Genomic DNA, 13,053 nt, shown 5'->3' on the forward strand with positions numbered 1-13,053 from the left:
TTCCATAGGGCTCTGGTCTAAAGTAGTGCACTATGTAGGGAATAGGGTTCCATAGGGCCCTGGTCTAAAGTAGTGCACTATGTAGGGAATAGGGTTCCATAGGGCCCTGGTCTAAAGTAGTGCACTATATAGGGAATAGGGTTCCATAGGGCCCTGGTCTAAAGTAGTGCACTATGTAGGGAATAGGGTTCCATAGGGCCCTGGTCTAAAGTAGTGCACTATATAGGGAATAGGGTTCCATAGGGCTCTGGTCTAAAGTAGTGCACTATTTAGGGAATAGGGTTCCATAGGGCCCTGGTCTAAAGTAGTGCACTATTTAGGGAATAGGGTTCCATAGGGCTCTGGTCTAAAGTAGTGCACTATATAGGGAATAGGGTTCCATAGGGCCCTGGTCTAAAGTAGTGCACTATATAGGGAATAGGTATACATCCAAAGTTTCAAAACCATCAGAAACAAACAAACTGACCTGGTTAAGGAAGGGTACGGCGTGGTCGTTGGAGCCCATTCCCTCGGCTCGTAGCCTGCTGGTGGCTATGCTAGCAGAGATTCCCCCTGACATACTGACACAGGACACGATATACTGTAAATACAGTCAGTGGCCTGGGTGGGTGCTGCACAGGCAAATCATTTACAATGTCTTTAGCCCGGGCTTGATTGAATTTGCCTGTAGCAATGGACCCAATAGCCTGCTCTACTGTCTATGAGAGTGGAGATCTCTCCTGACCTACTGGAACCAGGGATATAAATACAGAACCGGGTGGGTGCTGCAGTGCGCCAGGCCACACCTGGGTTCAACAACTATTCAAAGTAATTTCAAATAGTTTATAGACGTGGTTGATTGAGCTCGTCTGTTGCAATGCAACCAACGAAGTAGGTGTGCAACTGCAAACCTCATCCACCTGGCAGTCGAGGCAGGCCAAAGCAAAAAGATCAAAGTATTTCAACCATTTGAATAGTGTTTGAATCCGGGTCTGGGACAGGCACAGGGTAGAGGGTATAAATAGCAGCGAGCTAAGCTAACAGCACGGACACACAGTCCGCAGCATAGCAACCATCATATTCTATTTCGTCATTGTTGATTGTTTGTTGTTTTATTCGTTTTTCTGTGTATTGTGACTGTTTTTCTACCAATGAACCTCTGGTCCTGTGACCTGTAATATAACCGTGTGATACATTCTCCAGGTTTATCTTTCTGGGGTGGATCTATCATCGACTACTCTGGCCTTTCTCACCGGCAGTGAGTCAGAGTGTTGTTCAGAAATGTCTCCTACTTTAGTGAGTCATCGAACACTGCTCAGAGCTCTGATAACAGTTCCCGCTGAACACATGTCTGAACACTTGACTCATTGGTGGGTAATAATTTAGCTATTAGTCTCAGGCTTTTACTCTGTACGTCTAAATGTATTTATTCTGAGAGTCTTTTCCAAAGTTATTATAGTATTATAAATAGTATAATTTAGTGTATTGAGTTTCTGATAAATACATGTAATAGTGATAGAGAAAAGATTTAGGATTACAGAAAATTATTATGGTAGAATTAGGATTACAGAAAATGATTATGGTAGAATTAGGATTACAGAAAATGAGTATGGTAAAATTAGGATTACAGAAAATGATTTTGGTAGAATTAGGATTACAGAAAATGATTATGGTAGAATTAGGATTACAGAAAATGATTATGGTGGAATTAGGATTACAGAAAATGATTATGGTAGAATTAGGATTACAGAAAATGATTATGGTAGAATTAGGATTACAGAAAATGAGTATGGTAGAATTAGGATTACAGAAAATGATTATGGTAGAATTAGGATTACAGAAAATGATTATGGTAGAATTAGGATTACAGAAAATGATTATGGTAGAATTAGGATTACAGAACATTTTTAAGAAAATTAAGCAAGAAAAAATTGAACAAGCATAGTGGAAATGGTACAGACTGATCAGAGATACAAGGCCAAAAACTGAGGTACGGAAGAGAGGTTAGGGTGGAAAGGGGAGACAGAGACAGTAATCTCTAGCACCTCTAACAAGCCCCCCCCAAAAGACACACAGAGAGATGAAAATCTGATACCTTGAGTCTATGAGCAGGCTGCAGAGAAATAGGAGAAAAGAGGAATGTACAGTATGTAACCAATAACCCAAAGTCACACAGTATGCACTTTAGAAACAATGTTAAGGCTATTACAATCAGAACCTTCAGCGCAGCACCGTGAAAAATAACACCTTGGACCAAAACATGTCATCCGCGCTGACAATCAAAGATAAATAGGCAGAGTGATTGTTGGTAGTGTGGATAAATATTTGATGCTGTTCTCTCTACCCTCAGAATAGGCTTCTCTCTCTTTCTCTCTCTCACATGTTCTCTCTCTCCCTCTCTCACATGTTCTCTCTCTCCCCTCCCACGTCCTCTCTCTCTCCCCTCCCACGTCTCTCGCTCTCCCTCTCTCTCACATGTTCTCTCGCTCCCTCTCTCACATGTTCTCTCTCTCCCCTCCCACGTCTCTCGCTCTCACATGTTCTCTCGCTCCCTCTCTCACATGTTCTCTCTCTCCCCTCCCACGTCTCTCGCTCTCTCTGAACAAGGTCTGGCACCATGGCCAAGGGATGTCCCAGAGTACTAGAGAAAGTTTCATCAGGACATCTGTACTGTGTTAGGTAATGTGAAGTCCTCATTCTGTGTGGGAGAACAGCTTGGAAGAAGAACAATACAGATTGTATTTCTCTCTCTCTCTATTTCTCTCCATTTAAGGAGACAGAAGTGTTTCTTGTGATTTGACCTTGAATAGCAAATGTAATAAACATTAGACAGAGTGTGTGTGGGGGGGGGGGAGAGACAGACAGACAGACTCGTCTGTAGCGACCGCACAGTTTGGTCATCAAACTAATATGAAGAAATTGTTTTAGATGTTCCTGATCTTTCTTTTATCACTCATTTATAAGAACATTCCACATAGCTTAGTAGAACCTGATGTAGTAGGGAGTTGTAGTTTCTCTAGGGATAAATCAGATCAAACCTGATGTAGTAGGGAGTTGTAGTTTCTCTAGAGATAAATCAGATCAAACCTGATGTAGTAGGGAGTTGTAGTTTCTCTAGAGATAAATCAGATCAAACCTGATGTAGTAGGGAGTTGTAGTTTCTCTAGAGATAAATCAGATCAAACCTGAATTGTGCGATGTAGTAGGGAGTTGTAGTTTCCAACAGGCCAATATTCTACATGGATTAGCGCAGAAAATGTGGTAATTAACTACAATGACCATAATCCATTGCACGCCCGCTTAAAGAAGAGGCCTCAACCACAAACAGCTGTGGAGCAGCAGAACAAAGACAGGAGGGCGGAGGTTGATCTTATATGGCGACACCCCTGTCTCGGCCCTGGGATGGAGTTGGTAGAGTTGCCTGATGACACTCGGGCCATGAAGCAGATGACACCACAGATTTTTGTCACCTATGAAAGAACCAATGTGTTACCTGACTCTGTGTAGACATCACATCTAAATGAGACAATGTGTTATGGAACTTTGCTTAAATGTCACGTGTAAGAGGGAGGATGTCTTGTGTGGCTGTAGTCAAAGGAGGCATGTTCTTGGCAACTAGGGGGTATAAACCCCAATGTAAAAGATAGGGATAGCAGAGCATAGATTTTTAGGATGTTATTGTTAGAAGACTTCTGGGGTAAAGTAAGAACAGAACTGGATTGTTAGTAGACTTCTGGGGTAAAGTAAGAACAGAACTGGATTGTTATTGTTAGTAGACTTCTGGGGTAAAGTAAGAACGGAACTGGATTGTTATTGTTAGAAGACTTCTGGGGTAAAGTAAGAACAGAACTGGATTCTTATTGTTAGTAGACTTCTGGGGTAAAGTAAGAACAGAACTGGATTGTTAGTAGACTTCTGGGGTAAAGTAAGAACAGAACTGGATTGTTATTGTTAGAAGACTTCTGGGGTAAAGTAAGAACAGAACTGGATTGTTATTGTTAGAAGACTTCTGGGGTAAAGTAAGAACAGAACTGAAATGTTATTGTTAGAAGACTTCTGGGGTAAAGTAAGAACAGAACTGGATTCTTATTGTTAGTAGACTTCTGGGGTAAAGTAAGAACGGAACTGGATTGTTATTGTTAGTAGACTTCTGGGGTAAAGTAAGAACAGAACTGGATTGTTATTGTTAGTAGACTTCTGGGGTAAAGTAAGAACAGAACTGGATTGTTATTGTTAGTAGACTTCTGGGGTAAAGTAAGAACAGAACTGGATTGTTAGAAGACTTCTGGGGTAAAGTAAGAACAGAACTGGATTGTTATTGTTAGAAGACTTCTGGGGTAAAGTAAGAACAGAACTGGATTGTTATTGTTAGTAGACTTCTGGGGTAAAGTAAGAACAGAACTCGATTCTTATTGTTAGAAGACTTCTGGGGTAAAGTAAGAACAGAACTGGATTGTTATTGTTAGTAGACTTCTGGGGTAAAGTAAGAACAGAACTGGATTGTTAGAAGACTTCTGGGGTAAAGTAAGAACAGAACTGGATTGTTATTGTTAGTAGACTTCTGGGGTAAAGTAAGAACAGAACTGGATTGTTATTGTTAGTAGACTTCTGGGGTAAAGTAAGAACAGAACTGGATTGTTAGAAGACTTCTGGGGTAAAATAAGAACAGAACTGAAATGTTATTGTTAGTAGACTTCTGGGGTAAAGTAAGAACAGAACTGGATTGTTAGAAGACTTCTGGGGTAAAGTAAGAACAGAACTGGATTGTTATTGTTAGTAGACTTCTGGGGTAAAGTAAGAACAGAACTGGATTGTTATTGTTAGTAGACTTCTGGGGTAAAGTAAGAACAGAACTGGATTGTTAGAAGACTTCTGGGGTAAAGTAAGAACAGAACTGGATTGTTAGAAGACTTCTGGGGTAAAGTAAGAACAGAACTGAAATGTTATTGTTAGTAGACTTCTGGGGTAAAGTAAGAACAGAACTGGATTGTTAGAAGACTTCTGGGGTAAAGTAAGAACAGAACTGGATTGTTATTGTTAGTAGACTTCTGGGGTAAAGTAAGAACAGAACTGGATTGTTATTGTTAGTAGACTTCTGGGGTAAAGTAAGAACAGAACTGGATTGTTAGAAGACTTCTGGGGTAAAGTAAGAACAGAACTGGATTGTTATTGTTAGAAGACTTCTGGGGTAAAGTAAGAACAGAACTGGATTGTTATTGTTAGTAGACTTCTGGGGTAAAGTAAGAACAGAACTGGATTGTTATTGTTAGTAGACTTCTGGGGTAAAGTAAGAACAGAACTGGATTCTTATTGTTAGTAGACTTCTGGGGTAAAGTAAGAACAGAACTGGATTCTTATTGTTAGTAGACTTCTGGGGTAAAGTAAGAACAGAACTGGTTTGTTAGAAGACTTCTGGGGTAAAGTAAGAACAGAACTGGATTGTTAGTAGACTTCTGGGGTAAAGTAAGAACAGAACTGGATTGTTAGTAGACTTCTGGGGTAAAGTAAGAACAGAACTGGATTCTTATTGTTAGAAGACTTCTGGGGTAAAGTAAGAACAGAACTGGATTGTTAGTAGACTTCTGGGGTAAAGTAAGAACAGAACTGGATTCTTATTGTTAGTAGACTTCTGGGGTAAAGTAAGAACAGAACTGGATTCTTATTGTTAGAAGCTACTGCATTATAATCACTATATATATTTTTTTTTAACTGTGCAATTTATCAGTTGTGAAACTGTGGAACCAAAAGAGAGGTGTTACTGGTTTTCATTAACTAGTGGAACCAAAAGCCAAAATAAGAGCAGCATTATAACAGTTACAGGCTCAGGGGGTTCACCGTAGGTGTCCCACGGCCAAACCATATGTGACTCGTTTCAGGAAACTAGGCGTATGTCGCACGTCACTACTTCACAGGCATTTCAACACAAACATGTATTTGTTTTAAATCAAAATGCATTTTTTGTCAGAAATGCCTTCTGGAATATGTGAACTTTCATGTGCCAAAACAGAGTTTCATGGTTCCAGTCTGTGTGAAGCGTTCCTACATGTATACAGGTCAGAGTCTAGCTACATTTTACAGATATAACTTTATAATTTGGTCAGAAAGTCATGTTTATTGCAAAACGTTAGCTTGCTGGCTCGCTGGCTAACGTTACATGTATAATCTGTGTAGTAATATAATTTGAATCAGAAAACAATTTGCATTGCTAGTTATAGCCAAATGTTAGCTAGCTAACATTGAACCTAGTTTGATAACTTTAGCTACCTGCAGATTCATACCACAGTTATGACAATGTTTGTATTGGTAGTTGGGGTTATGCCAGTTCATTGTTTAGCTAGATACCTTGTTACCTAGCTAGCTACATGTCTAAACAAAATACTCCACTTCGGCCAGCTTATTACTTACCCATCAAATTAGCCAGGTGTGTCTGGGGGTGATTACAGCCATCTATAGTATTTCATGAACATGTGTACATGTCTAGACAATAGTGACTTAGCTAGATGTATCTGGGGGGGTGGTTATAGCTTTTCATTCACATGACCAATCAATTTAGACATGTGTCTTGGTCATCTAATAATGATACGATGTTTATAAAATATTTTTATCTGGACACTATCTGTTTCTGATATTTCATATTTCACAAATAAACTTAGGATTTTCTTTAATATAGCGTGTGTGAATCCTTAAAGAGATGGGTGGGGCTAAAGTCTTAAGGACGATGCTGAATGGGTGTTGACAAAGAAGAGCTCTCCAGTCAGTACCAAAACATTCAAGGGTAATTTTCTCAAGTGTGGAGTTAGTTCATTAACTTTCAAACCAGAATTACTTTCCCATTGTTCCTCAATTGCTGTGTATGATACCATTGTCTAGCTCTGAGTGTCTACTTTTATCCAATGTAAAAAAAAAAAAAAACACACAATTTCAAATTTTGCACCATAAGACCGAATCGAGGTGGTCGGTCACATATTGTGTGCTCCAGCAGGAAACCACAGTGAAGCTCCAGGATAACTGTGTAAAATACACACAAAAGGAACACTCTTTTAGGGCTGTCCCCTACCAATTGGTCGGCCGAAAGTGGTCTGTTCTTTCCACCAATCGATTTGTTGAAATTTTTCAAATGTGCATTTTTCCATATATAGACACACCCTAATTGTTTTAACAAAATCAACTATATGCCTTGAGCTTGTCTGCTGCTTTAAGCTTATGGTTTGATGAAATAAGACAAATGCCTCAAGAGGGTGCCAGAGATCTAGATAACCAGAAGAAGAAAAAAACCAACCCAACTGTTCTCCTCCTGCTCATGCTGGCTTTCACAGATTCTGCCATTACTCTCTGAAGTTGCCGGTAAGAGGCGACACGAGGAGTCGGCAACCTTTCTCATGTGGAATGCCAATTTATCTTACCGTTTCTACCGATCTGCGTGCCAGTTATGGTTTTCATATGCCCATTTCTGTGAAATAATTTAATTTATAATATAGTCTTCATATCTCAAAATCAGTGTCATGTGGTTAATCTAAATTCTATCCAAATCTAAATGAAAACGATACAAACCTAAAAAGTTACTTATTATGTAACAATTATGTCAAAATAGTCTACATAAAGCCAACAAATAAAAACATTGCAGACTCCAATATCCTGATAAAAATAAATATCCTATGAATCACATTGGCTACACATGGCCTGTCTGCAACGAACTGGAAACATTGTATCAACTATTAACTAGGGTCCAGCCTGAAACTGGTGCTAAGATATTCTGGGCCCTCAGAGTTTCCTGCATCAGTGAGCTCCGGAGACAGACAGACACAGCTGTAGGCTTTTTGCGCAAGGGATAAGAAGCCGTGCTTGATTTGGGCTTCGCGGCGCAGTGAGGAGCGAAGTGAGTTCTACAGGATGTACCGCCCCCACCTACCGTCTACCAATCATGTCAATGCGGAGCTATACAGAGCCCTCCGCATTGTTACAACATTTGGGAGGCCATGTGGTACGGAGCCTCTGGAGGCTCCGCCATTGCACCAGGCCTCCGACCACATTTACAGATCAAACATAAAGTGTCTTTAGCCTCCGCAAGGGATTGGTTCACTGAGATGGGTGCAAATATATATATTTGTTACTGCTCGACTAAAACAACCTCGGTCAACCAACAGCCTAACGACCAAACAATTGATGGTATAGCACTTGTAATGCCAGGGTTGTGAGTTCGATTCCCAAGGGGGACCAGTACGGGAAAAAAAACTATAAAAAAAAATGTACTCTCTGCATACGAGTGACTGCTAAATGAATAAAATATCTAATCAAATTGAGCCCAGGGCTTCACTGCTCACTCAGCCGAGGGTAGGGAGGCCCGCCGAGGGTAGGGAGGCCCCCTCACCTGGGGAAAAAAGCTCATACTGCAGGATAATCCAGATGTGTGGTGGGAGTTGACCCAATCTAGAAGATCCACAAAGACCACCTTGTCCATTAGTAGGACTGTCTGGGAGGTGGCCCGTACTCGTCACCGTAACAAGATATGGAGAGCTGTGAAAGCCTGTCTGCATGTTCCAGTGAGACTGCTGACACATCCGTGATTACCAGGGGTTGTATGTGTACTTATGTTAGCACATGTTGTATACAACACGGTTACAAGTCCCCCAGGCTACAAACGTATTTCAACTGGTGCAGGACCACCCTTCTGTTCCAGCCCAGCATTAACACCCCTGGTTCAACTAATCAAACCTACTGAGTTGATAATAATGTGTATTATTGCTGAGCTGGAATAGAAGTCTGCTCACCCAGTAGATTAGGGACAGGAGTGAGGTTGGTCACCTCTGGTATGGACTTTTTTTTGTTCACCCAAAATTATGCTTTAGACTACAGCCAACAGTTGTTGCCTTCTCACCAAGCTGCTTGCCTATTGTCCTGCAGCCCATCCCAGCCTTGTGCAGGTCTACAATTTTATCCCTGATGTCCTTACACAGCTCTCTGGTCTTGGCCATTGTGGAGAGGTTGGAGTCTGTTTGATTGAGTGTGTGGACAGGTGTCTTTTATACAGGTAACGAGTTCAAACAGGTGCAGTTAATACAGGTAATGAGTGGAGAACAGGAAGGCTTCTTAAAGAAAAACTAACAGGTCTGTGAGAGCCGGAATTCTTACTGGTTGGCAGGTGATCAAATACTTATGTCATGCAATAAAATGCAAATTAATTACTTAAAAATCATACAATGTGATTTTCAGGATTTTTGTTTTAGATTCCGTCTCTCACAGTTGAGGTGTACCGATGATAAAAATTACAGACCTCTACATGCTTTGTAAGTAGGAAAAGCTGCAAAATCGGCAGTGTATCAAATACTTGTTCTCCCCACTGTACTTACTAAGAGGTTTAACATTTACAAACAAGTTAGATTAATGTGCATTCACTGAAGTGAGGTGTTTAAACATGTTTTAATTGTTAACTACTGTATGATGGCATAACTGGTTTAATGGCATGTGCAATCAGTGTATATAAGACTAACCATAAACTAGATTTTCTACATGATTTTTCTGACATGAAATTGTTTAGTGAAAATTTGTTTAGTGAAAATCGAACCCTTTTTAAAATGTTTTTAGCCCTTATTGTACCAGGTAAGTTGACTGAGAACAAAGCCACAATTTCCTTTACCACAAGTACGTACCCACTGATGTGCTTCTCGGCCTTTGCATCTTATAGGAAGTGAGCTTTATCCATCAATGCCATGACACCAGTATAATGAAAGAGCCATGAACTATACTATATGATAATCATCATGTTAAGATGCTATAATCCAATTGGTATCATATTGCATGGGAAATCCATGCTTAGTGTATCGTGTACAATGTTATAATGTGTGTTACTGGTGATTTCTAACATTTGGTGGGGAAATTTAAACACATTTACAAATGGTGGCTTTGATCACAGTTCTGAGGTTTAGGTTGCTTGATATTCATAGCTAGCAGGACACGCAAACATTGTTGTGCAAATCTCTCTTCACCCACCAATATATGCAATTCTCCTCCATGCCACTGACTTTATGATTTTGTCTCTCTATTCTAGCAAAGCAAAATCATATAGAATTGGTAAAACAGACAGACCGAGGATTGGCTGTGCTCCATATTCGTTGTTTGCGCTTGCCCGGAACTAATGACAGGCGGAACTTTGTTTAATGAACGGGACATTTTGTAGCTCCTCGCCTGATTGGTTAACTGCAGCGGTGGCCGAGTATAATTTGCATAAAGTAGAGCAGAGCGGAACTTTTTTTCTCTCGCTCCGCTAGCAGGATTCGCGCCGCCCACCTACCTACCTACAATCCCCTGCGCGTCGTACTGCGTACTCCCGCACTTTGGCGAATCGGGAAGTGGCGGAAACCCTACGTGAAGACAACGCGCCATGGGGAGAGATAGAGAGCAGTTGCTACGCGACGCTGAAAATACATGATCTCAGTGATTGATAGTTGGTATTCGGCTGTCATAATAGTATGTCTTATTTACTTTGAAGAGCTACTAAATAGTGATTTTGTCACTATTGCTGACTTAGAATTAAATAATAGTAATAAAATAAAACTAATATAAACTTAAATATTTGATTATAGTATTGTAATGTTAATAATTGATGGTTAATAAGTGATCAGCAGTAATGAGAAGTCACTACCATCATAGGCCTGTTATTCACTGTTTTATTCTGTTGTTACAGCATTCAACCAACATAATGCATAGTGTATTAAATGTCTGTGTCGAAACCAAAATCGAAAACCGTGATTTTTTAGTTTTACAATCGAACCGAAACTGAACCGAACTCAAAAAGCACTAATCACTCAGCATTAGTGTGTGCTTTTGTGTGTGTAAAATACGCATCCTCGGGGCAGGAACAAACAGGAACACCCCTTTGCAAACAGGAACACTCCTTTGCCCTCTGTCCAGTGTGTGTGCGTTGGTGCAGGAATGTCCCTCTTGCCAGCAGATCAGATGCGCTTGTGAGGCTCTCGGGTTATTTGATGAACAGAGTTTTCTCAGAGAACAGCTGATTCAGGCGGTCCTGGAATGATGTCATCCATAAAGCTTCCTTCCTGGTCCCGGACTCTACTTCAACAATGCCCCAAAACAACTATGACATTAGCCTCTCATCCGTACAACTATGAGCCTTATATCCCAGTGGGCTACTCACAGTGCTGTGGGTCCCTCATTCAGGTGTCAGGTATATAACCAAAATAAAGAGACACATTGCACGTGCAGGCCTAGTATTTGAAATACACAATGATGGATTGACTTGTAATACGTGGGTATCATTTTGTTTTAACTTAGTGAAATATTCTCTGTGATAATTGTTATGCTTTTCTACAGTTGAATTTAAATCATCCTGCGTTGACAAAGTTTATAATAAACTGAGACGAGACCACTGTTACTGCATTCTGGAACTGTCGCGTAAACGGTTCCCTTCTGGCTTATTGCGCATGCATATCCTAGTTGACGTGGCAGGTTATGAATTGTGGTGGACCGAAAATGAATAACTTCTAACATTGTAACGATTACAGAACCAATGTTGAAAATGTTTTGCAATCCTACTGTATGGTATCCTTCTGGACGGATATGAGCTACGGCAAACCGGTGAATCAAATCCTCTACCTTCACCATGCGTGAAAAGATGCACTCTCTCTGACTAGATTTCCTGTAGAAACCATTCAATGATGGTAACACTCACCACTTTGAAGACACCTGCTTTGATGTTTTTCCTAGTAACGTGCCAGACTTCCAGTTTACTACGGAATCGTATAAATCTCAGAACAGTGTGTGGGGGGTGTAACGTTAAACGGTGCACAGTGGTGGTTCAGCCGAGCAGTAGCGCACGTTCCGTGCCGTCAATGTTACTGCGCTGGGCAAGCCCAACCACTTCCGCCGGGGAGGGGCTCATGGACTGTCCCAAGTAAAAGAAACGAGTACCAAATCAAACAGACAGCTCAAGAGACTGGGGAAACAATGCCATTTATTAATTAATATATCTTTGGTGAAGAGGACACACAACTATAAGTAACAAAAAGCTGCATAAAAGGATTGAAATGATGTCTTACATTTCATCACCAAAGTAGGTTTAGGTTATCTGTAGTTCTCAATAGGCTTTGTCTAATAAAACAAATAATGCATAAAATTAAGGTTTTAAAACATTCTGTTACGTCATAAAGTGTGTGTCAAAAGAAACATCTTGAAAAGGCACTTTGGCTTATTTGTAGCTGTCTGAGAGAACAGGTCAGAGAGAGAACAGGTCAGAGAGAACAGGTCAGAGAGAGAACAGTCTGAGAGAACAGGTCAGAGAGAGAACAGGTCAGAGAGAGAACAGGTCAGAGAGAGAACAGTCTGAGAGAACAGGTCAGAGAGAGAACAGGTCAGAGAGAACAGGTCAGAGAGAACAGGTCAGAGAGAACAGGTCAGAGAGAGAACAGGTCAGAGAGAGAACAGGTCTTTGAGAACAGGTCTTTGAGAGAACAGGTCTTTGAGAGAACAGGTCTTTGAGAGAACAGGTCTTTGAGAGAACAGGTCTTTGAGAGAACAGGTCTTGTGCTGCCATCTTCTAGATCATGGAAAATGACAACCACTGAAAATAGAAAAATAATACAATCAATATATTAGAACGGAAAAAAAACAACAATGAGTTGATTACAAACTACAATTTAAAGTTCTCACCTGGAAGAAATCCAATTCAATGAAACCAGTGTCATCCATGTCAAGCTTCTTGAAGACTTCTGCGAGGTGGAGAGAGGAACGAGGTGTTAACCATCTATAACAGATACTCTCATTAAATCAAATTTATTTGTATAGCCCTTATTACATCAGCTGATATCTCAAAGTGCTGCACAGAAACCCAGCCTAAAACCCCAAACAGCAAGCAATGCAGGTGTAGAAGCACGGTGGCTAGGAAGAACTTCCTAGAAAGGCCAAAACCTAGGAAGAAACCTAGAGAGGAACCAGGCTCTGAGTGGTGGCCAGTCCTCTTCTGGCTGTGCCTGGTGGAGATTATAAACCTAGAGAGGAACCAAGCTATGAGGGGTGGCCAGTCCTCTTCTGGCTGTGCCTGGTGGAGATTAGAAACCTAGA

At 40.7% G+C, this 13,053-nt stretch overlaps 2 protein-coding genes across 15 annotated transcripts in view; both read right to left on the minus strand.

The window, feature by feature from the left end:
- The window catches only part of LOC110499567 (calpain-1 catalytic subunit), a 46,657-nt gene extending 34,829 nt beyond the window's left edge, over positions 1-11,828 (minus strand). The window contains exons 1-3 of one of the 6 annotated variants that reach the window (XM_090213185.1): positions 11,666-11,799; positions 2,075-2,092; positions 467-560 (exon numbers count right to left, since the gene is read on the minus strand). In XM_090213185.1, coding sequence (XP_090069311.1) covers positions 467-559 — 93 coding nt within the window. In that variant the 5' untranslated portion in view covers position 560; positions 2,075-2,092; positions 11,666-11,799. Of the gene's footprint in view, positions 1-466; positions 759-2,074; positions 2,093-11,665 lie in introns of those variants that run through there. The other 5 variants (XM_090213187.1, XM_036956415.2, XM_090213186.1 and 2 more) reach the window with 5 other exon arrangements.
- A 102-nt stretch (positions 11,829-11,930) lies between these two features.
- Positions 11,931-13,053, minus strand: part of capn2 (calpain 2 catalytic subunit) — a 40,855-nt gene continuing 39,732 nt past the window's right edge. For 2 of the 9 annotated variants that reach the window (XR_016489217.1, XR_016489222.1), the window contains exons 19-21: positions 12,643-12,701; positions 12,454-12,553; positions 11,931-12,405 (exon numbers count right to left, since the gene is read on the minus strand). Coding sequence is in view for 3 of the 9 variants with exons in the window: in XM_090211856.1 (XP_090067982.1) it covers positions 12,530-12,553; positions 12,643-12,701 (83 nt within the window). In the remaining 6 variants the exon portion in view is untranslated. 9 annotated transcript variants of the gene reach the window in all.

This window comes from Oncorhynchus mykiss, chromosome 20, assembly GCF_057628025.1.
Source record: "Oncorhynchus mykiss isolate SJ-2025 chromosome 20, ASM5762802v1, whole genome shotgun sequence".
NCBI lineage: Eukaryota > Metazoa > Chordata > Actinopteri > Salmoniformes > Salmonidae > Oncorhynchus > Oncorhynchus mykiss.